The 26,068-nt window shown below is 32.1% G+C and overlaps 1 protein-coding gene across 1 annotated transcript; it reads right to left on the reverse strand.

Annotated features, from left to right (window-relative positions):
* Positions 1 to 8,360: 8,360 nt before the first annotated feature.
* SMIM28 (small integral membrane protein 28) lies at positions 8,361 to 14,920 on the reverse strand. The gene is made up of 2 exons (XM_031964199.1): positions 14,301 to 14,920; positions 8,361 to 9,865 (listed from the first exon to the last, which is right to left on the reverse strand). The coding sequence occupies exons 1-2, from the start codon at positions 14,409 to 14,411 to the stop codon at positions 9,476 to 9,478; spliced, it is 501 nt and encodes a 166-aa protein (XP_031820059.1). The 5' UTR covers positions 14,412 to 14,920; the 3' UTR covers positions 8,361 to 9,475.
* Between the last annotated feature and the right edge of the window lie 11,148 nt (positions 14,921 to 26,068).

Raw genomic sequence — 26,068 nt, forward strand, 5'->3', positions numbered from 1 at the left:
CTGGAAGAAGAATCCTGTAGTTTGAAAGGAATGGTCATGTGTCAAATTCCAAAAGTAGTGGCTACAGGAGAAAGTACCTTTTCTTTACACTTGCCACCTTAAACCTCGAAATCTTGCCAGGTATTGCCACCTACTGGTAATTTTTAAAAAGGTTAGACTAAAACAACAATAATTTGTATAACATTCTACTATTCCAATGACAGGAGCCATAAGTGCAGTGTTCAGTTTGGTTCTATTGTGCTTGTTTTAGACATTCTGTATATTGTTTAACCAGTGGAGAACTACTTTGTTTCAAAACTATGCTACTAAAAGAAGGTCTGCTTTGAATATGTGTGTATATACATATATTTTATTATGTATGTGTGGTGTTCTTTTCTTTTCAAAAAATATGATGGTTCTCTGGGAAGCAAGTTTCTTGGGGAGGTTCTCTGGAAGCAGCCTTAGTTTTGATTCAGAGTAATAATCACCTCAAAGACAGCCAGGAGTTAAAATCCAATCTTTTATTGTCTCTTCCAAAATAGCCTGGTTAGTTTTCCTTGGTTCCGAGAGCTCTTGTTGCTAGTCTTTGCTTCTGCCTCTGCCAGCTTCAGCCTCTCCTCTTCCGAATCCCCAGTTCTGCCCGATTGCAGTCTCTAGCTTGTCAATCTCTTCTACTGACTGACTTCTGGCTTTCAATCTCTTCAATTAACTTCTGACTGAATGATTGAAGCTCTAAGAGCTTCTTATATACGATCTCTTAAAGGTGTGAACCCCAAGGTTGACTCATCCTCTGAGAGAGTGGGATTATGGGAGATGTAACTGTGAATCTCCCGACTTGTGAACTCTAATGTGTGAACTACTGTGTGAATCTCTCAAAGGTATAAACTTAAGCACATAAGCATTGTTTCTATCAATTCCATTGAGTTAACACCTTGTTTCACATTCTGGTTCATATGTATGGATATATAAAATGTATATAAAAATATATGTGTGAAGGACAAATAACAACAATATATATTTTCTCATATATGTGTTATTTCCATATGTGTATAAAACATACATATTGTATATACATGTGTATATAAAGGAGTATATTTTTATATACATGCAAACTCATACTTTCTGGGGGAGTACACACACAGACACATAGACAGACACATAGACATATAACCCTAATTTCTTTCTGTATTTAGCTATCTGCAGTTTGTGCCAACAAACGGGTTATCTAGTTGAAAGAATATATATTGTCTCTTCCTCCCCAAAAAAGAATTCCAAATTGTGTTTCAGAATGATTAGATTAATTCCCAGCTCTACCAAAAAATATCATATCCTTTTATCACCACTGTACTTTTACTCACTTCTTACTCTTTCTTATTCCTCTCAGTGAATTGAAAATTACATTCAACTTTTTTTCTCTTCTGTCATTAGATTAATATTATTATCTTATTCCATGTACTTGTTTTGCCTTCCTTTTCTTCCTTACATTGCTTTACTGATGACCTTAGCATACTTGGGTTCAATTCTTACTCAGATTCTTTTCTTTAATCCTTTTCCTCCTTAAGTTTAAGATTTCTTTCTCCCTCATAAGCTTTGTTTTTCTTCACTTTCTTCTAACTTCTCTAAATTTCTCTTCGCAAATCTAGATTCTAGGTTGTTGTTTTTTTTTTTTTAAAACAAATCCAAAGAAACCCCTTTCACAATTTTCTTCTCTGCTTTCTTTACTTAAGTCAGTCATATACTCTATCCCCTTCTGCCTTTCACCCTCCTAAACTCAAAACAGTATAAATCAGTCTTGTTCTCCTATATTTTTTTTTTTCCGGAGAACAACAGTGTAGTGGGGTGGAAAAGACTGAACTAAAGAGTAGAGAGAGCCAGGGTTTACATGAAACCTAGCCTTGATTCTGTTCCTAACTAGATGTACAATGTAGTCAATCAATTAACTTATATTGACCTGAGATTTTGTATGGGTTTGTGTGTGTATGTGTGTTTGTATTTGTGTAACATGGTTTAACAGAGCATTTCCTTCAATGCTGTTATTCAGTCACTTCAGTGGTATCTGACTCTTTATGACCTGATAACAGAGTTTTCTTGGCAAAGATACTAGTCGTTCACCATTTCCTTTTCCAGTTCATTTTACAGATGAAGAACTGAGATAATTGTCTGAGGTCATATTTGAACTCAAGGAGATGAGTCTTCCCAACTTTTGGTCCTGCACTCTATACACTATATCACCTAGCTGTCCCTCCTTCCATGTGATTGACTCTATTTTAGGTGAACTGGGCACGTGCCAAATGCCTATTGAACTTGCCTGCATAATAAAGAGTTTTACTAGATCTTTTCTAAGATTTTCCCAAATCTATTCTTCCTCTGTTGCTTATTATTATTATTAATTATTATTTTAGATATTAGCGTTTGTGCTATTTTAATAGGAGTGCCTTTCGCTTTCATGTTCACACAAATAAATTTGGGTTTGCTTAAAGTTTTAAAAAATATATAAACAAGATACATTTACCTCAAAAACAGTGCTGTATCATTATAATTTCATCTGGAGTATAATTTATTAAGTATATTTAATTTGTAATGTAGCTGAAATAATGTACACTTGCAATAAAAAGTACAAAACAGTACTTTTGCAATGCTCTTAATGAAAGAAAAATAATAACATTGAATGAAAACAAGTTTTTAAATTATCCTGAATGCTGAGTTAAACCAGGCTTAATTAGAGGAGAAAAGACTTAGGAAGAAACTTCTGGGCTTTTCCAAGAACCTTAGAAACTGCTGTGCTAATTCTTTATTAAATCTAATGTAATTTAAAATATATATTTTTCTTAATTTCTGGGAAGATGACTGAATGATAGGATATAACAAGGGAATCTGACTTCTTATGATACTCATTACTAAGAATGAAAACAGTAAAAAAAATCAATGGTTAAAAGTTTAAAATTTAATTTATTTTAAAAATACAATGAGCAAACCCATAATGACTTCTAATGCAATTAAAAACATTTTTGGAGCACAATAAGTTAGGAGAAATACATCATTAAAAAGGTAGAGTAAATTATCATCAAAAATAACATCAGTGACAATGTAAGAAAGCCTGAAAATATGGCAAAAATATATGGCACATACTCATATAATTTAAGGGAATTTTAAAATTATTCAACAAAAATAAAGAGAATTAAAATGAAAATTTTAGCTCTGAAAGCAACTAAAATAATCTGAGATGAACTATTCAAAATAGGAAATGATGAAAAACTTTGAAAATATCAATATAAATGACTAAGAAGAAATATAGTAGAAGATAAATGTAGGAAAAGTAGTTGAATGGAAAAATAAATTCTTGTAATATGGGTTCTCTTCATTCCTTTTAGAAAGCAATTCAACTGGAACAAGCTTGATATACAATGCAGATGAAATGGATGGATTTAGAGAATAATTCAAATAGAACTGACAGATTTGCTAGAATTATTAAGAGAGGGGAAATTTTTATTATGTTCAAAGCCATCACTGATAAAAGTACATCAAATTTGAAAATATATGGACTAAATGTCCATATACTTATGTCCAGTAAAATTTATAAACTTCACAATCTTTCTCAGATTAAATATATATATATATATATAGAGAGAGAGAGAGAGAGAGAGAGAATAAAACATTTCATCATCTATTATCACAAGTAGTAAATAAAAGATACGTAGTTAGAATATAGAGTATTGAACTTAATAGCTATATTCAAACAACATCTTTGAAAAAGCAAAAAATGTATGTATTTTTTTCAAGTACAGGGATTTTCCAGCATAGAAACTCCTTCCACTAATGCAAATTCCAATTGAACTACAATTTATAGTTTTAGAGATTTGCCTGGGGCACTGAAAGTTTAAGTAACTTGCCCAAGTAATATCTACCTATTGAAGATAGAATTTGAACTCAAATCTTGATAAGAAAAAATAAGTATATTAATATATACATAAATATAACACATACTTATCTGTGCTAATATTTTCTATATTTGTAATCACAAATATATAACATTTTATATTAATGATACATAAATATCTATTTGTAGCATTTGACTGGTCACAGAGCCCATCATTATGAACAAGAGCAGAGTGCCAGGAATGTAATTATCCACACGGAAGCGTTTGAGGAATCTGCTTCTGCAAAGTCTTGATGATATGGAATGAAAATGGATGTACAGCAGGAAGTAATTGGCTCTTGCCTGCTAATCATGTAATGAATGGGAGCTTCCTTGACGGCAGCTATGTAGTCAGAAGTGGGGCTCCTTCAAAAGAATCAGCTAGAGCCTCATTCTCTCTCTTTGGGGTAGTTTCTTCCTACCTGACAGTGTTGGGTAAGAGAAGATTCAATATTTTGTGGAGAATGACTTCAACCTATGGATACGAGCCTCCATTCTTTCTCTTGATAATTTGCTTTGTTTTACATGAAGCAGATTGGAGATGATTATACTTTGTAAGCCTTGAGAAATCAGGCAAAAGAGTTATCTGAAGTCTGGCAGTATAATCCAGTCAAGGTTTTGCAGAGTCCAGTTCAGCATTTAGGTAGTCAGTGCCTTCAGGGCCCAGGCTACCAGTAGCTGAGACAGGTGCTTATTCCCCAGAAGAATTGCATTCACATGTGAACTTGAGGTCAGGGCTATCTAGAAATTGTATTATGTCTGAGTTCACTCTCCCCAGAGACTGGTGTAGAAGAGTGTTGCATAGTGGAAATTTTTTCTACTCCTACTTTTGTCTTCTGAGCACATATCCCTCTGTAAAAAAATAACTGATGTTAATTGGTTTAATGGAGCTTGTGTGTGAATGACTAGGAAGTTAACTGTAAAGGGACCACATAGGAGTAGGAAAATAATACCATAGCATTAGAGAAGAGATGCCTCCAAACCCCTCAGGGATACTTCTAGAACTCTGAAAGGATTGTGTATTCCAGAAAATCCAGGAGAGTTACAATTAAATATATATATATATATATATATGTATATATTATGGTATATATATAATGTGTACACATGCAGTTTACCAAGTAGGTTCCCTGAATCTGAAATACCATTTTTCTCCATATCTGCCTCTATGAATTTTTATCTTCCTTCAAAGGTCAGCTCAAGTTTATTCTGTATTATTATGGTGCTGTATGTTCCCATGGTCATCCTTTGGACTCAAAGGATATATATATATACTTCAGCTTAACATCCTATATCCCACAACATAAGTATATAGAGATAAAATTTATATTTATACAATATTGGAATTGCAAAAATGTCACTTTTCTTTCAACATATTTATTGTCAGTACCTTAAAAGATTACATGTCGAATAGATAATAATAATAACTGATATTTACTTAGGGCTTTATGTTTTATATATATTATTTCATTTTATTTTTATAACCGTCCTGTGAGATGAGTATTATTAGCCCATTTTACAGAAGTAGAAACTGATACTGAGGAATCGAACAATTTGTTCATTGAGACAAAGCTAGTAAGAATGTACCGAATCCAGGTTTGTTCTAAGTCCATGCCCATCACTATTTCTACTATGTCATGCTATATCTTTCTGTCTAGCTGTCGTAATGGCAGATGGGTGAGAGACTGAGGGAGAGGTGAAATGTTTTCTTTGTTAAGTGTCTCTTTTTATATGTATTTTATAATTTTATACTTTCTTTATATTTTATATTTTTTGTTTTCAAAATCACCAAGGTTAAGTTGATTTCTTTTACTTGCTTTTTTCCCCCTGTGAGCTCTTGATAGAAAAGCTTTTGCCAATTTGTTGCTAACCAAAACTATACAAGTACTTCCCAAATTCTGAAAGCTTGGATTTATAAAAGTTACTTAGTCATTGGAATTTGGAACGTGTTTCCCAAGAATAGAGTGACAAAGGATGGTTTTGTGCAGCACAATGGTGTTAAATATAATACTTCCAACCCACCCAGACACCTGGTTACATACAACCTTACATTCTGACTTGGGGCACCTATGATCACATGTCTCTGACATTAAGAGTAGGAATTCCATGATTCTTTTAATGGTTGGTGTAGAAAAAGTATGGGATTCAGGCACTGAGAACATCAAGGTTAAAACTCCTGAATTAGAAATATGTTCCTTGGTCAAATAATAGGGTATAATATTGGAATAATGTAAACTCCTTTTGAGGTGGGATTATTTTATTTTCATACTTGTGTCCACACTGCCTGCCAGTGTGGCATTTTATAAGTATAGGCATTTTATAGTAGGCATTTTATAAATATTGCACTTGTTAACTGATTCATAATTATTCCTGGATACTAGTATCAGTCTTAACAAGCTCACTGGAGTTTTGGAATTCAAATATGAAATGCTGATTTCTGGAGTGATATATCTCTGCAAAAGGGAATCATGTACAATTTTTGAACACTTGCTAGAGTTCTTGTTTCTGGCAGGGGGTATTGTAAAAAGGAGGATGAAGATGGAAAGTTATCCCAAAGAAACTACTGTTTGGGGAGATAATGTGCACTGAATTATTTTAAATTTTATTTTTGAAATAAGATTCTAACCTGAGACATATGTTTCACTTCTGATGTAATTTTTAAAAAATCACTTTCTAGATGTTCAGAACTAGCATTTGAGTAGAAATATGGAAAATAACAGATATACAGATATCTCCCTTTATATATATCTGTGTGTACATATATATAGAGAGAGATATGTATGTATTTATTTATGTATGTATGGCATATAAAAGGGAGAACAAAGACTTTGGTCAAAGCAACTAAAATGGCAGACTGGTGTCTCCAATTCATATCTTTCCCCTGTCAGTATTTCCCCTACAGAATTTTAGCAAGACTAAGCACGGAAAAGGGAGGCAGGAGAATGGTGAAAGTGGAAGAAACTAAAGTGAGAAAAGGAGAAAGGTCTGTTTATCACCAGCTTCAGATATACTGATATGTATATTTTGAAGAGTCAGGAATTGGATCTGGAAATGGGTCTTTATTCTTCATGTAAAACTCCAATGTGTATACTTGTATTGTAATGGTTATTACACTCAAATCTGGAAGTATATATCTAACATGCAATGTGGGAGGAATATAAGGCATAGGATCCAATTCTGATGCCTGTGGAACAGGAACACACACACACAGACACACACACAGACACACACACACACACACACACACACACACACACATCCTGCTCCATACAATGAATATTTCTGAGAAAATAGATTTTTATACAATAAGCACTTCAGAAATGGGAATCAAAACTAATATTTTACTGACTAAAAACAGTTTTTTTTAATCAGTTCTTTCCACTCAATTTCAGCATCATATAAATATTGATCTTATATTCATGAATATACATAACATGAAGCATAGGACTAAATTCTGTGAGTTGTATTTGAAACTTTTAAACAATAATTCATATTTACAAAACATTTTGTAATTCATAAAACATTTTACTCACAACATCTTTATGATAGGCAATATAAATAATATTATCCTCATTTTAGAGAAAAGAAATCTAAGACTGAGAGATGCTAAGTAACTTGATTCTGAGGCAAGCATCTTATTAAGTATTAATCTCAAATCCAAGCCTTTTGACTCCATGGCCTGAACTCTGTTCGTTACAGAATGCTGCTAACATTCTTACTTGCTAATCATTCCCATTCTTTCTATGTCCTGAGCCTGGGGCAGCTAGTTGACACTATAGTGCACAGAGACCTAGCTTGGAATCTGGAAGACCTGAGTGCAAATTTGACCTCAGATACTTAATTAGCCTAAGTTAGCCTAAGTAAGTCACTTAACTGCTGCCTGTCTCATCTATAAAATGGGGATAATAATAGTACCTACATCCCAGGATTGTTATGAGGATCAAAGAAGATAATAATTGTAAAGCACTTAGCACAGTGTCTGACACATAGTAAACACTAAATAAATGTTTGCTATCCATTTGCTTCCTTAAATATATTAAGATGAACAAGCACTTAAGTTGTATAACTGTAATTTTTGTGAAAGAAATTTTGTAATAAGAAAGTATGCTTTTACAACATTTCCAAAATGTTTGGTAGCTGATTGGTTGAATTGGATGAACCAATGACTACCCTAATATCCATTACTAATTATGCCTACTATCATTACTGCTTTGGGATTAGGTCAAATTATAAAGTACTAGTTACAGAGAGTAGGAATGAGTAAGGAGTTAAGAAAGGAGAAGTTAAAAGGAAAGGAAAAGATCCATACATAGGACATAGCTGAGTATGGTGGGCTTATTTCTTGAGGAAAAAAAATTATAAAATCCATTAAAAGAATTGATAAGCCCATAGAATGTATTATTTGTCACATATAGTATATAAAGTATGTTTGAAATATATACATATAGATATAATAACACTAAAAGTTCCTTTAGATGAAGAAACTTTCAATATTTCCTTGATAAAATTGTTAAATATCCCTGACACTTTAAATCCACAATTCTTAACTCTTGACATCTTTCAAAATCATTTCCAGATCACTGGAATAAGGAAGAAATATATAAAATGTGTATGTGATATGTGTACAATAGACACATATAAACGTATATGCTACATATTGATGTATATTTGTGGATATCCATTGGGAGAATTTTTGTTTGACCATGCATTTTTGTTTCAAGAAATTTTCTTCCCTTTTTTTTTTCTTCAATAAAATAGGGATATAAAGGAAAGAAAATAGATTTAAATAGAAAAGTGAGAGTGTGTGCTACAGTTATGAAATACTATACCTTCAGATGAAGTCACTTTGTTATTAATTCTACTTAAATATTTTTCTTTGTTATGAGACCTCTCATGAAAAACTATAAATATATGTTACATAAAAACAAAACATGAATAAAACTTAGGTATATGCATATCTATGGGAGTATATGTATATATATATGTACATACACACACTGACACATATAGATACACATATTCATTGGTCTGTTTTAAGAATGGACAAAAGTGAAGCTATATTTAACCAGTTATTCTCAAAGACACTGGTCTTTATTTTCCTTCGTCTAACTATTCCAAATTCATTTAACTCACTTTGGTAAAAGATATAAAACAATTCTTGATGTCTATTGCCAAGAATTGTTCTATGTTAAATTCTCAAGAGTTTCTTGAGGGGGAAATATTCTTTGGTGTGTTTATTAGCTAATGATCTTTGGCAACTTCAGCTAAATTCTTTCACCTTCATGGAATTTTTCTTCCCACTTGGGGTAGAGAATTGAAAGTGTTATTTATTTTATCTTACTTATGTTTCTGAAATAAGAAAAATATTCATTAATGTTACAGAAAGTATACATGGATTTAAATTTGCCTTTACTCTTAAAGTTGTAATTTATCTCTAGTGCTTACATTCAGTCTAGGAATATCCTGTTTCATGAACTATCATACTCCCTTTCCCTGATCCAGTTTTTTGGATTCTTCCCAGTTAAAAGGCTGCTAGCTATTGATACGAGGGATTTGCAAGTCAAGGTCATTTATTATCATTCAACCTACGTGTGTGCTCTCTTCTTCATAAAGAGGCACTAGACCTTGGGCAATCCTATTTTGGACCTCTTCCTCAGGAGTTTTCATAGTGGCCTCCTCATAAGAGGGTGGCAGGCACACTGTGAGGAAAGTAGCTTCAGGGTGCAAGGTCGAATAATGGAAGGTCTGCTCAGTGCTCCAAGGTAAGACTGAAAGGAAATCAGTCACTTCTCTCTCTGGTAGGTGTTCTGGAAGGTCAATGCTGAAGATCTGCCCCTGGGGTCTTGGGTGTTTACAGCGATGATACAGGAAAAGTAGCACAAATGCCAAGAAAAGCAGGATGGTGGCTGGAAGAATGATGCACAGGAATGGCTCAATGTCTTCTTTGGTAGAGCTTATCTTATGTGTGCTCTGAATTTAGGGAACAAAAATTGGAGAAGATAAGAGGAGAAAAGCAAAACCAAAAACATTCAAGTATCTATTTCTTCATCTCTTGCCATTATTTCTTATATAGCTTTTTTTCTTTATGAATAACATGATTACTCCATATGTACCAAAGACATCAGAACTCATAAAACAAAGTGTTTTAATAAAGCATGAATGGCTTCAATATTTCACAAGCTTTGCAGATATAAATGCATACAAAAACTCAGGATGCACGAATGTAGTACTGAGATAACTTCAGAATGTTTGAAGGTATCTCCACACAACCCACTCAATGTACACAATACAAAATGAATCTACATTCTCAAACACTGATTCTGGTATGTTTGTGCTATGTTATATATGATTTGCTTTGAATAATTGTATTTTAAAAGTAGCTCATTGTTTTTTTTCCTGAAAAAAAATATTGTGAAATAATAACAATATGTATTAAGAGCTTTTCTTCCTTCCTCCCTTTCTCCCTTCCTTCCTTCCTTTCTCCCTTCCTCTCTTCCTTCTTTCTTTCCTCTTTTCCTCCCCCCTTTTCTTTCTTGGCAACTGGAATTAAATGACTTGCCTAGGGTCACACAACTAGTAAATGTCTGAGGATGGATTTGAAATTGGATCCTCCTGACTCCAGGGTCAGTAGTCTGTTCATTGCTATTGTTTTCATTTTTGCCAAATGCTTTGCCAATGCTTATTCCTCATAGCAACTCTGTGAAGTAGGTGCTTTTAGCATCTCCAGAGATTTAATTTCTGAAGCTCTTTGGGCTTTACATAGTTAGATTTAAATACACCTTCCCTCTTTTGTCTTAAAATTTTAATTGATACCTTTTATTTTTCACCACAGTTGTTACCCTTGCCCGGAAGTTTTTGGCAAAGAATTTTGGCAAAAAAAGTTTCTTTTGGCAAAGAAAATCAGTTATGTGAATCCAGTGGACATAAACACCAGAGAGTGTGTACAGATACATACACACACACACACACACACACACACACACACACACACCTCTCCAGTGAAAAAAGGGTGATACATTTTCTCATCTCTTCTTAAGAGTCAAGATTTGTCTTTAGAAATATTCGACTTTTCATTTTGCTCCTAAAATTATGTTGTTATAATAACATAATTATTATAGTCATTCAGCATATAGTTTTCCTGGTTCTAGTTATTTCATTCAGTATCAGTTCATACAAATATATCTACCACTAATAAATATTTTAAAATATAATTCAGAATCTAATAGATGGAAGAAAATTTCTTAGTTGCTTTCATTTGGTAGGTATGACTCATATAGTAATAAGGTTTGTTTTTTGATGTTGTTTTTAAGGAAAGGCTACAACTAAATTCATAGGTAACTGATTTGGTAGTATGTGAAAAAGTATTATTGGGCAAAGAATCATATTCTATTCCCAGAATTATGATAAAATTATAAGAAACCAAGTCAGTAGTGAGAGAAAAATGAATTTCCTTCCTAAAAGTAAAAAAATAAAATCTGATTTTAATATCATTAGGTAATAATGAACTTTTGATTTCTACATTAAATGAAGCAAATGGAACCACATGTACAAATAACTACTGAAGTGTTTTTTTGTTTTTTGTTTTTTGTTTTTTAAGTAAGCATGATTGAGTCAAAAGAAAAAGCTAAGGTCTTTTACTACATAATTTAACATCATAAGTAAAATTTCAATCACTGTTTTCTTTCCTTAATTTTTGCAAGACAGAAAAAAATGCAGTTTAAAAAAATTAGTATTTTACTTTTTCACCTATATGTAAAATAGTTTTCAGTATTCATTTTTATAAGATTTTGTTTCAATTTTTTTCTTTTGCCTCATTTTCCTCCTCCCTCCCCAAGACAGCAAGCATTCTGATATAGGCTATACAAGTACAATAAATTTAAACATTTCCATATTAGTTATGTTGTGAAAGAAAAGCAGAACAAAAGGGAAAAACCACAAGGAAAAACAAAGCAAACAACAACAAAAAATGGTGAAGATAATATGTTTTGATCTCTCTCTCAGTGTGGATGGCAGGGAAAATGTACTTTTGTCATGATCAAGATTCTGGATAAAAAGTTTTTTGCTTAGCCATTTAAAAAAATAGTTTATAAATGACATTTTGAGGCAAATTAGAGGAATTTTTTTTCTATTTTTCTTCCAAATGTTTCACAGTTTTTAAGTAATTAGCAATATATGGATATTTAGGTAAAATACAAATTTAGAAGATGATCCTTATAAAAGCAAATAAATATTGAGCACTTGTTTACCATCTTTAAATCTCAGAAAGTTACACTGACTAGAACAATGCCAAATTAATCCAGATAAGTATAGAATTCATTTATAGCACTAAAAGAAGAAAAATCTGCTGAATTATTCAGAACTGCTAAAAATCATATCCTATTAATAAGTGAGTTATTAATAAATTACTATAATATTTCATTCTTAAATCCATTTCAGGAGTTGTACCCTACAGAGGCTTTGGTATTTAGAATTGTTTAAAAAATGGATCCTGACTTTCTTCTGATTATCTTACAAAATCAACTAATTATTATATTAAGTGATTAATTCTAGACTAAGGATGTTATAAAATCATGGACCACAACATTAATCAAGTAGAGAAGCTGTGGTAGAAGGTAAGATCCTTGAACAAATTATCTGCAACTCTTTTAAATTAGAAGTCAACATGGGGAATCCAGGAAATATTACTGTGGTCCGTGACCTAACCTCACCTCACTCAACACTCCAAAATATTAAAAATGCATCATGTCACTCCATGTGTGACATCTGTTAACAAAAGTATATAGGAAGGTATTCTAATTCTTTAGATTTAATATTTGTTATTTGAAGAAAAACATTGACCATATTCTATATCTCTTTATTATTTCATTCTCTATTCTTAGTAATGAAAAATAATTATATTTAAGACATTTATTAATGTGAAAAATCATAGTGGTCCTTATATTATAGATATAAAAGTTACCAAATGCTTAATCTTCAAGGATTCTGTTAAAAAAAAAATATATATATATATATACACACATCTCTATGTATTATATATAAAAACACTCATAGAAAGTTGAACTTGCCTCTAGTCTCATGAAGATTGGTACTATTTCTTTTTTAATATTTACACATGATGAACTGAACTGTAGAATTTCATAATACACACATAACTGTAACTATTCAAATGCTGCTGAGCCAAAAGATTTAGTGATGTAAATAATTCTTCTACTTTCTCCAACTAGTGCTGTGAAGCAAATAGTTAGGGGCAGGTTTCTCCTTATTTTGTTAATTTAAGAAATTCATTCAAAATAATTTATCAACTTGCATTATATTTAAAAATATTCACAATGACTTTCTACTTTAATTTTTATGCTCAGTAATGGGCAGATTCATGCATTTTCCTTTATAGCTGCTTGAATGTCCTGTAGCTGTCATGGGCTCTATTTTGATTCAAAAAGTTTTTTGAATAATGGATATTATTTTATGTACATTTTCCTAATTAAATCCTAAAAAATTAAATTAAGCTACCCAAAGATGTTAGTTAAACTCTACTGGGCTAGCCTTTTTACTATTAGTTAATTCCAAATCTCTCAAATTGACATTAAAAACAAACAAAAATGACTTATCTTTATTTTTTTCTATTGTATTGTTTTGCTCCTTCTAATTCAGGCATTCTTAATCTTTTTTTTTTTTTTTTTTTTTTTTTTTTTTTTTTTTTTTTTTTTTTTTTTTTTTTTTTTTTAATGTATTATGGTTCCCTTTATAGTCTGGTGAAAACTGTAGAACTTTTCTCAGAATAATGTTTAAAAAATTTTAAATACAATCCAATTATGTTGAAATATACTTATCAAAATGTTAAAAATTCTAAGGTTATGGATAAATCCATGGACACATTGATGATTCCTGGACCCTAGATTAAGAATGCCTATTCTAAATGCAAGAATTCTTTATCTGAAGACGAGTCTTCAGAAATGAACTTTTCTACTCCAAGTTACATAGTGTGCTCCTTTTTCTATCCAAAGGAAAGGAAATCTCTTCCCTAGTATTTAGGAAAGTAGAAAGCAAAATAGTTTATTGTCTATTACCAAGGAAAATTTAAAAAAAAACTGCTTTTCTTTTTGAGTCTTAGAAATCTCAAATTAATCACAGGCCAAGAAGTGCCAAGAGAGAAAATTGTTAAACAGTCCTAAGAGAAAGTAGTTTTTGACCAAAAACAAACAAAAAAACCTAAAGCTTTATTAAGTTTTTTTTACACTTTAGAATACCTCTAAAACAAATTTAGAAAAATTTCAATTTTTATCATATCCAACATTAGCAAATTAAATTTCTGTTATTATCACCATAATGCAGCCCCTAGATTAGAACTAGGCAATATTGGCAAAGCAATCAGACCCATAACAGAGTGAAGGCATTAAGTACAGACCTGCAGCTGGGTGTCCAGAAGTGGCAGACTTGGTTCACTAGTTAACCATTCGTAGGCGCCTCTGCCAGCAGGTCCAAACTGCCTCCAGCTGCTTCTTAACAGCCACCTCATGCTTTCATCAAGCTGATGCTGTCTCTGTTATTGTTCTTCCACCTTGTCTTCCAGATTTAAACAACGCCCCTTGCTCTTGGCCCTCACCCTGCTGGGATAGTCTCAGCTGATGACCATTAGCAAACCCTTCCCCTGTGATTAGCAGCCGCAGAGGAAAGTATCAAAGGCACCTTCTAGGCTGAACTAGCTATTTTAACTTAATTTCTCTGGGGTTTATCTCAGTGGTCTGTGATATTGAGAAAGCAGGCATCAAGTTTCAGGCATGATTTTCTGCATTAGGATTATTAGAGTAGAATTTGCATCTGAATCCAAGACCAATCTAATTCGTTAGATAGATGGGTTTCTAAATTTAGGTATCTAATAAACATGACTTTTGCCCCTCCTTCCCACACCCTTTCCTATTCCCTCACTGTACCCCTGACCAGAGACTGAGATCTCTATCTCAGAGCAGGAAGGAAGAAAACAAGCTAAATTCCCTTTAATTGCTACTGGATTAGACCGTACATAGAGAGTGGGTACTTTGGGGAGAGGCAAGGAGATATGAATAATGTCTTACTGAATTATTTAGACTATAGATGCTAATGATAAACTTGAACAGAAGCCAGAAAACAGCTTAGGTTGTTAGGACTGAGCCTTTTCTAGTTTCATGGCTAAGAATAATATTTATCTGCAGACACATGAAAATTTTAAATCAATTTTTTTCAACACCTGCACATAATAGCTTATTTGTGAACTTTATAAAATGAATTTTCTTGAAATGTTGAAGTAAATATAAAGTTTTTACTTCACAGAAATATTTGGATTCCCCCCACCTCTTTCCTTTGGAATGTTAGTTCTTGTATAGAATTGGAATCATTCTGCCTCATCCTTTTGGGGCAAAAATTTTTTTCCCTTGAAAGATTTGTTCATGAAGAGTTGCTATGATTTCATGGTTGAAAATCTGGAGATTTTCCAAAGTCCACTGTCATTTGAATGATTAAAAAATAGTTGAGAATAAATTGTATTATGATTCCTATAGAATAATTGAAATAAACCAATTAAAGTAATTCTATGTGATGTTTTACATAGTGTTTTGAGTTACATTTCTATGGTGCTTTTACATGAAGCTACCTGATCCTTATAATCACTTTGTGAGATAAGTATTCTTATTATGCCCATTTTATAGATGAAAAATTGAGGATCATAGAGGTTCAATTACCCAGAATAAGTGATGAGACTAGATTCAAATTCAGGTTTTCCTAAGTCCATTTGGAGTAATCTTCACACTAAATATATTATTACATCCTAAAGCTAGTAATTTCTATAATTTGTTGAGAACATTGTCTTCTTGGTTTACCTGTGTCTGGTACTATAATATTCAACTTTATAAAAATATTCACCGGATAGTACCTGTCTTCTTTCTGGAACCTGTTTGTGGGACAACCAATTTATTTTTTCTTGCTTCATGCATTCTTCTCATTTAAAATATTATTAGTGTTGCTCTGGCATTCTCTTATTTGAAGAAAAACCATCATGAGAAGATGAAATAAGCTATTTTCATTACAAAATGATTGCTTGAAGGAATACACTCGGTATAGTAAAAAGATAATTAGTTCTGGAATGAGCACATGCATTCCAAAGTTGCCTCTGACATTTGATCCCTGCATGACCTTGGTCTTCCTGAATCTTAGTTTCCTCATTTGTAAAATGAGGGGGTCTCTCAGATTTCTTCCCTCTAGATCAAAGATAAAATGACAATTAAATAGCAAGCTTTTCGGCCATAGTTTGGCAAGGGTTTGAATTACATATTTGAATTACAAATTAAAAATATCTTAAATCTCTTTTAAGAATATATTTACTGTGTAAAGTGAAGTAAATTTGCCATCACCTTGAGACAATCTTTAAATTATTATTTTATTTCTATTCCTATACAGCCTTCTCTCCTTAAAGATATGCAATGCATGAATGTGTTCTTTAGCTTCCAAGTACTTGTGTTGTTTTTCTGCCAAAACAGCACATATTTTGATCATCGAATCATATTTATTTTCTAGTAGTCAGGGTGTTTTGTTTTTCAGTTTTTGGCTCAATTTGATAGGTACAAGCATTGACTATTTAATATCAATAAATTTTTCAATCTGACTTCAAAACATTCATAGGAAATCAGAGATTACACAAACATAAAATAAAGATCAGGAATAGAATCTATTATGAAAAAAAAAAGCAGGGTTAGTAATCGTGATCTCAGACAAAGTTAAAGTTAAAATACCTTTAATCAAAAGAGAAAAATAGGAAAACTATACTATATGCCAACCATAATAATCGATCTTGCTATAGACAATTTAAAATAATTGTATAGTATAAGGTTGGAATATCGCTATGATGTAGGAAATTATGCATTGGTGGAGGTAAAAAAATAATGGAAAGACTTAGATTTATGAAGAAAGTTGTTATCTACTTTCAGAGAAATAGAGGATAAATGACCATAGTATGGTCTTCCAGAGATGCATGTAAATTTATATGTAGGTGTATGATTATTGATATCTATATATATTTATGTGCATGTATACATATATATATATATGTCCATATAGGTCTCTGTGTATATAGATTGTGAGTTTACAAATGTATGTATATACATGCATTTAATTGTAATCTGAGGGGAAAGGGAAAAAAGAATAAAGTTTAAAAATGCACAGCAGAGAGCAAAAGAAAACCTACAAGGAAGTAAAGATGGACAGATCTGAACACAATGTGTCCTATTTATTAAATAGGCTTTCTTGAAATGGAAATTTATTTCTTTATATTTTGAATCTTCTCTTATGTTCTGCTGTACACATAACAATGCCTTTTTTTTCCTTTTCCTATTTTCTATTTAAATTTATAATAAACAAATAAAACATTTTTAAAATGAGCTGGAAGGGATCTTTGATGGTCCCTCATCTTAAAAATGAGGAAAATGAAATTGAGAAAGGTTAAATGAGTTGCCTGCAGTCACACAGCTAGACAGTGTCAAAGGAAGGTTTGTATCCATAGTATACTTGATCTGGTATCTGATAACAATCTTCTCAATGCTACAGTAGTTCAGAGCTTCCATTTATATAAGAATGCTAAAAGTGTCTTATATAGGCCACCAATTTGAATCTTTTCATACCTCTTTCTGAAAATCATTTGAAAGTGTGCTCTATTTTGCTTCTCTTTTTTTCCTTAATTCTTTTAAATTCGAATTGTTCAATTATTTAAATTTTTTTTTCAAAATTCTTCAAGGTTTCTTTCTATTGGTAGTTGTATGGATGGGCATAGAGGTAGGTATTGGATTCAACATAATATATCCTGATAAACTTTTAAATGTTTATCATTGATATGGAGTAAAAATAGAAGATGAGTCAGTGGCTATTAAGGGATAAAGCAAAACTTACAAATAAAATGTGCTAGGAAAACAGTCACATATTTATGTAAACTAGAAGATGGAGTTAAAGTAGTATACTTTTGAATTTTAGTTAGCTGTTCAATGCAGTCTCCCAAAATTCTATTACAGAAATTAAATTAAGTGGCCTTAGACAATGATGCAATTAAAATGAATGACAACTAATTGGTGGGCTGGAGAAGAAATATTACAAATTACCTGGATTGTACCAGACTTGGGTGAATTATGCAGAGAGTTCATATAAAGGTCAGCAGTGAGTCTTTTTTGTACTAATGACTGGGAAAGGAAATAGAAAGTATTCTAACCAAATTCATGGTCAATATAAACTGAGAGAAGAGCTGAAGATACTCAGACCAGAAAGAAAATCAGCCAAGAGAAAAACTAGAACAGAATAGAGACTGACAGAAAACTTACTGTGGAAAAATACAAGCTTTCATAAAGCTAAAATGCTGAGAAAAGCCAGGGTGAAGAAGTAAAAAAATCTAGTTTGTTGAAAACTGGCAATAGTTAAGTTGCAATTAGGAAAGTTTACAAGAGGACCGGATATCTAGAGCTAGAAGGAAATCTCAGAAGTCACTTAGACTTTAAGTGAATAAGTTATGTGGACTATTATAAATACCCAAATTAACTATTAAGGACAAATGAAGAAAGACACTATCTAAATACAGAAAAAGAACTGATAAAAAGAAATATGTGTAGAATATAGTCAATTTATTGAATTCAATGATCATTTCTTACATAACCAGAATGTAGAGCATACTGTGACCAATAAGAAATCTAGATAATGTTTCCTACCATCATGGAGCTTGTAAAACTTAGATTATGTGTTTTATTTTTTATAGGGCAATCAGGGTTCAATGACTTATGAGAATCGCATAACTAATAAGTGTTTGAGACTGAATTTAAACTCAGTTCCTTCTATTGCAGGACTGCTGTTCTATTCACTGTACCACCTAGTGTATACACATATGTATTGTGTGTATATATTTATATACCTATTTGTGTGTAATGGTATATGTGTCTAGGGCTGGGGAGGGAGAGAAAAGGAAAAAAATTTACTTGATATTTTTATTATATATTTAATTATATTTATTATTTATTAACTGTAGGACTGCTGTTGTATTCACTGTACCATATACTGTGTGTATGTATATATACATACACACACATGTATTGTGGGTATATATTTATATATCTTATGTCTAGTGGTCTAGGGCTAGGGGGCAGGGAGAGAAAAGGGAAAAAATTATTTGATATTTGTTATTATATATTTATATATTCATTATTTTATATTTTTCTATATATTTATATATTTAAAAGGGAATAGCAGGTTGTACATAATAGATTCTCAGTTTCACATGCAAATATCTTTTTATTATACTATGTTATGAAAATGCTTTTTTATTTAATAAATTAAAATTTTTTTTAAAAAGTCACCTAGACCAACCCCTTCATATATATATATATATATATATATATATACATTTTTTTTTTGCAAATTAAGGTCTAAAAGATCCAACGACTTGCTTAGGGTGACACAGGTGATGTCAGAGAAGAGATTGGACTGAAGTTCTGTGCTTCCAGAGTCAGAGCTCTTTCCACTTTTACCATATTGTATGAAGTTATATGAATGGGGGTATCATATCCCAGCCCTAGAATCCATTCAATTAGTGAACTTAGTAAGTTCAATCATCATTTCTTACATAACCAATATGTAGAGAGTTCTGAGTTAGATATGTAACCAATAAGAAATCTAGATAATAAATGTTGCCTGCCATCATGGAGTTTGAGATAACTTAGATCATGTGTTTTATTTTAATTTTATTTTTTGGAAGGTGATCAGAGTTAAGTATTAGTATAGCTAATAAGTGAGATTGGATTTAAACTCAGGCCTTCTTGACTGCAGGACTTCTGCACACTTAATATATATATATATATAGAGAGAGATAGATAGATAGATAGATAGATATGTATACACATATATGTATTGTGTGTATATTTCTACATACCTATTTGTGTCTAATGGTAGACATGTCTAGGACTTGGGGGAGAGAGAAAAGGAAAAACATAATGTTTTAAAGTAATTTAATAAATGTTTCCTGCTATCATGGAGCTTAAGATAACTTAGATCATGTATTTTATTTTTATTTTATTTTTTGGAAGACAGAGTTAAGTAACTTACTAGAATTGTATAAATGTCTGAGGCTGGATTTAAACTCAGGTTGTTCTGACTCTAGGACTGCTGCTCTATTCATTGTATAACCTAGTTATCCCTATCTAGTGTTTTATAAACCTCATAATGCTATGTGAATGCCAGTTCTTCTTCTTGTTGTTGTTATTTTTATTATTATCATCATAATTATCATTGTTATATGAGGCCCAAATCCAGATGTTATATGTAACACATGATAAATGCATAATCTGAATTTCTAGACAAATCTGGAATGTTTTGCATAAGATTTTTCTCATTGGCGGGGGGATGCTGAAATAATGTGCCTGAGGGAGGGAAGAGTTGATATTCTTCCAAAGAGACATTTGTAGTTTCATATTCTCACAGCAACCAGGATTGGATTCCTCATATATCTGTTTGTTTTTCATATTGAAATGCTTCTATATACCTATTTGTGTCTATGTCTAGGCCTGAAGGGAGAGAGAAAAGGAAAATAAATATATTTTAAAGTAATTTAATAAATGTTTTCTGCTATCATGGAGCTTAAGATAACTTAGATCATGTGTTTTATTTTTATTTTATTTTTTGAAGACAATCAGAGTTAAGTGACTTACCAGAGTTGTATAACTAATAAGTGTCTGAGGCTGGATTTAAACTCAGGTCCTCCATGCAAGGCCTCATGAAGATTACGTGTTCTGTAAAGTACGAAGAGAGTATTTGCATTTCTAATACACTGGGATTCATTCTGTCTAATGGGGAAAGTACTGGATTTGGAAATAGAGGCCTGTATTCAAGTTTTACTCATGTAATCTTGGGCAACTTATTTAACCTTTTCAGATTTCAGTTTTCTTATCCTTAAAAGGGGTGGGAGACTTTTAACACTAAATTTATGCTTCTATGAAGTTTTTGAAATGCTGTAGAACTCTGGAGAAAGCCTGGCCTTTTACAAAAAATGATTTCTCAGTTGTCTTGTTACATATCATCAAAAACATATGAAGAAAATAAACCTTTTAAGGAAAAGCCTATAATCCCTGATTTTCTGAGGATAACAATGAAATCGTACAAATTTATATTACAATTTCATATATCAGTAAGATATTATATCTTTAAAATTAAAATTTCACAAATTAAAAAAGAAAACTTCTGAAACAAGGGAGAAATACATTCTTGGACTGATACTCATGGTTAGTTAAGTTTGATTCTAACAAATATAAGCATAAAATAGCCAATAATAAGATGCATAAAAATAAGGTACTTAGTGAGTAAGTCAGAACAGATATAGGCCCACAAATGATAGTTCATGTAATGGTTGTCTGTGAGTCACTGTTTTAGGGAATTGCGTCATAAAGATCTTTGTATGTTTCAAAACATACTATGTATTTGTTCACTATGGGATGATGTAGTTTAATGGAATTTTTTTTTAATTTGGTGGAAAAAACTTCATAGATGGAATCAGAATGCTCAGGCCTGACATTTACTAGGTATGGGACAGACTATGGATCAATACAAAATTCTCTGAATGTCAGGTTCCTCATCTCTCTGATAGGACTAATAAATCTTGGACTATTTACCTCTAAGTGTCACATTTCCCAGGAATAAATATCTTGGCAAATGTATAGATATAAAGCTTTTTTAAAAATGTGTATTTGCATAACAGAACATAAAAATGATTTTGGGGGGGTTCTGCCCCAATACTTCCCATCACATGCTATGTATCATAAATTAAGCAGACCATATTTGGGGTTAAGAACACCAAAACCATTCCAGGCCAAAGGCCACAACCAGGCATGCAGATCAGTATCCCAGACTGATGTCAGAACATCATGGAGATCTGAATAACTGCTTTAAAAATTTAAATTATTTAAACTCCTTTGTAAGCTCCTTGAGATCCGGGATTGTTTCACCCTTTCAATTTGTATTCTCAATGCTTGGCACAGAGTAGGTACTCTTAATAAATATTTGTTGATTTTATTGTTTGATTTCTCAAAACTCTGTGAGGAAGGCAGATTGAGTGCTGCCCATTTTACAAATGAGTACCTTCAGACTCAGAGAAGGCATATTCTACTCAAAGACACAATGAATAAATAGTGTAACTGAGGATTGAACTGGAAAATGTACTGATAGAAAATATAATTAGGAGTCTGTTTTGTAGTTTTAAAAAAAAATGCTGGATTGTAAGAAAAAAGCAGGGTTTGCAGCCCAGAATTATCCTATGAATATAAAATATGGATTACAGATAGGTGACTCAAAGGATAGAGCGCCCTGCTTGGAGTCAGAAAGTCTTGACTTCAAATGTGGCCTTAGACTCTTACTAGCTGTGCTACCCTGGATAGTCATTTAACCCTCTTTACCTCAGTTTTGTTATCTGTAAAATAAGCTGGAGAAGGAAATGGCAAACCACTTAAAAGAACACAAATCATCATCAGCAACAGCAACAGTAACAGCAATAGCAAAACAGTTGAGAGGCTTCAAAATTTCAACTTGGAACAGAGTAAGAGCAGAAAAGCAGATTTCAGTAGCAAAGAGAGCTCTTATTATTGGACTTAATATATGGTCACCTCTGGTGATGTCCTTGGCTCCATTTGGTACTTGTCCAGCCCACCTAATTTAACCATCTTGCTATAGAGCAGATATTAAGTGCAGAGTCACAGCCTGGGATGATTAATGATATCATAACAATGTTATCTGATAGCTGCAGCCTACTGACCAAAGCTTGCACTGAAGCAGTTCATAAATAACTAAATAAATAAGCTTTGTGTTCTGACCACTCTTTAATGGAAGTGTTAACAATGCTAACTTAAAGTAGATGGAAGAAAAGCAAAGGCCACAGAGAATTCACAGCTTGTTTATCAGCTTCCAAATAAGTCTAAAACCCAACTTCTACCCTCCACTTTCCTCCTTTCTCACCCTGGTAGTTTATTTGAAAATATAAAATGGAAAAAAGGGAGAAAAGAATAGATAGCCATAAAATACAATTTGTTGGTTCTCTTAGAACCTCCTATAGGGAGGCTATTGAGATATAAAGGAAAGAGTCCTGGAGATTGTTGATGAAACATACCTGCTTCTTTTGTCAATCAGTAAACATTTATTAAGCACATATTATGTACCTGGCACTGAGCTAAGTGCTAGAATCTCTTTTGGCAGAAAGATGGTAGATTATATGTACAAATACAAAACACAAAAGAGAAAAAACAAATTAAGACCATCAATAAAACACCTCATCATATCCAGAAGGAAGTAAAAAAAAGTTCAAAAAAGGACACAAAGTGAGCAATTTTGTTTCTACTATGTTGAATTTAATGTATACTTAAAAAACCTTACAGAAATTTACAGCTTTATGGATAATACTCTTTTCTTTGTGTATTTAAATGTGTTTATTTATAATTGCTAAGTTTATAATGAAACAACATTTAAAAAAGAAAGAGTATTGGATTTGGCATTACAAAATCTAGGATTGAACACTGATAGTTATTAATAGTTTGATTTTAGTAGGCAACTCTCTCATTAAAGCCAGAGATTCTTATGTCCAACACTACTTATCTTACAGGTAATGGACACAAAGCGTTCTGACCCTCCATATCAGATGGTAATGTCAGACAATGATAGTGTAGTTTGCTTTTTGTGTTTATTTTAGTCTCTCTGTGGCCCAGTGAAGGAAATTTAGATGTGTACCTTGGTGAAATAATTTCACCATAAGAGATCTTGCCAAAAGGCATGCATCCAAACATTGAACATCTTGAGAAATTTACAACTTTTGTGTTTGTTCAAAATTTTTCTTTAAGATTCCAAAATATCTTTTGTTTTTATATCACTTCATTTCTCAATATATTCTTCACTCTTCCCCATCCAGAAATCTATTCCATATAGTATAAATTTTAAAAGAGGGAAAAAATGTTCATCCAACTGATCCCAATAGCAAAACATTAAACAAATATGACAGTATATGCAGTGTCTACTGTTCATAGTATCTCACCCTTCCAAATATGGGAAGGAGGTGAATTCTCTCGTTTCTTCTTCATGGATAACCTTGGTCATCATAAGTGAGTGTTAAATTTCCAAATGGAGGGTTTGGTGGTGTTTGGCTTAGAGGCACAAAAAAGCTTTGCTTTAAATTCATGTCTTATGTAGCATATTATTAATTAGTTTCCCAATAGGTGTTAGATATTACTGGGAGAAATGATTTTCAAAACATATATGTGTGTATTTACCCTTGGGTATTGTTTTTTAGATAGATCAGACTAAGGTACTAATGCTATATTCAGGTGAAATATATCCAGATGAAAGATTTTTAATTGAAATGTGCATTATTTAAAAGGTTCTTCTTTGATACACTCTTGGGACTCCAGTGATTTAATTCTGCAGTGGCAGAGCAGTAATATCACCTTGGCCTGCCCCTATTGTCTGTGTTGTTCCCTACAAAACAACAAAATTGTGACTTTCAATTTCCTATTTTAGGTTCAAAGTACTTTCAACCTTAAAGTTCTGTTTTAAAAAATTAGCCGGACCTGTGATTTTACTGTAGAGAAAATTCCTAAGGAAACACTATTAATGCAGACTGACATCTACTTTGAATTCAAAATCTCATGGAGTTAACTGAGGACATAGAAAGTGAGTGATTTCTAAGTCTCATAAATAGTCTGGTTCCTGAGAGGGACTTGAACTCAAGTTTCTTGGGCCCCAAACCAGTTCTATATCTACTACACTGTGCTCTCTCTCACAAGCTTTGAACTTGATGATGCCATTTACAAAGATGGAGCAATTCTGATGAATTTTGATTATTTTCCTTTCTTCACATCCCACCAAAGAGTAAACATATATTGTGACCATTATCCTACATGAGATCTAGAGAAGAAAAAGAGTTTAAGCAAGTTTCCACTGTCACCAAATCCTGGCTTTGCCTTCTTAATTGCTCAGGTGATGCTTAAGCATGAGATGTCCAATTCCCTTCATTCCTGTATGGAAATCAGTTAAAGAAGAGAAAAAATATAAGAGATTTCACCCAACATTTATTAAATATTTATTGTTTGTAGAACACTATAGAAGATTCTTTTTTAGGAGGGGTAGGAAGGCATACACTTGTGAAATCACTTGTGGATTTTATCTTTGTAGGGATTTCCTAGTGTAAAACCTTCTTTCACTGAAGCAAGTTGGCAGTTCATCTACAACTAAATGTTATAGATTTGCCTAGGGATATTTAAAAGTAATGATTTGCCCATGATCACACAGCTAATGTGTCTTAAAACACAAGACTTTGACTCAGGTGTTTCTAATTCTAAGATCATCTTTTAATCCAGTAAGCTACAATACATTTTTAATGAGTCTATTAGAGAGTTGCAAAAAAAAGTGTTTCAAATAATTTTTGAAGTTACTATAATCTACAAAAGTGTTTCCAAGTTAGTAGTGGTGGAAAGAAGAAAGCCACTTAGGAAGGAAACATTATCAAATATTTGTTGCACAAAACTTAATAAACAATGTAGGGATATCTTTGACAAGTTTGGTGGAATCAAGAAGTCATGATAAAAAAATTTCTATTCAAAGTTTGTTTTGATGTTCAAGGATATTCAGCTTCAATTTGTACTTTTCATTTTCATGGTTGGATTTATAAACTCTTTGTCCTTAACTTTATGGGTAACAGTGGGCTATAACATTGAAGAAATAATTTATTTGTTTGTTTTATAAAATAAAATATAATTTATTCAGGAAGGATAAAGGCTCTGCACTTTTGAAACTATGAAAAGAATTTATTTATTGGACAAATTTTTATTAAAATATGCTATTTGCAAAGCTCTGTGCTTGGCAATGGATAGGTACAAAGTTTAGATTCAACATAGTCCATGACCTCATAATATTTACAATCTAGTGAGAACACTGGAATCTTAAATTAGTCTCACTCCCTCTACCTATCATTTATCCTATTGACTTATTTATCCCAAGTGTATTCAGATCGACAGCTGAAATTTTGGGCAGCTCAATATTATAGTAGTTCACATTTATATAATACATTGTGGTTACAAAGTGCTTTCTCAGATCTTTATTGCATTTGAATAGTGTGCCAATCTTGTGGATCAGGGCACAAATATTATA

Source organism: Sarcophilus harrisii, chromosome 4 (assembly GCF_902635505.1).
Source record: "Sarcophilus harrisii chromosome 4, mSarHar1.11, whole genome shotgun sequence".
Classification (NCBI taxonomy): domain Eukaryota; kingdom Metazoa; phylum Chordata; class Mammalia; order Dasyuromorphia; family Dasyuridae; genus Sarcophilus; species Sarcophilus harrisii.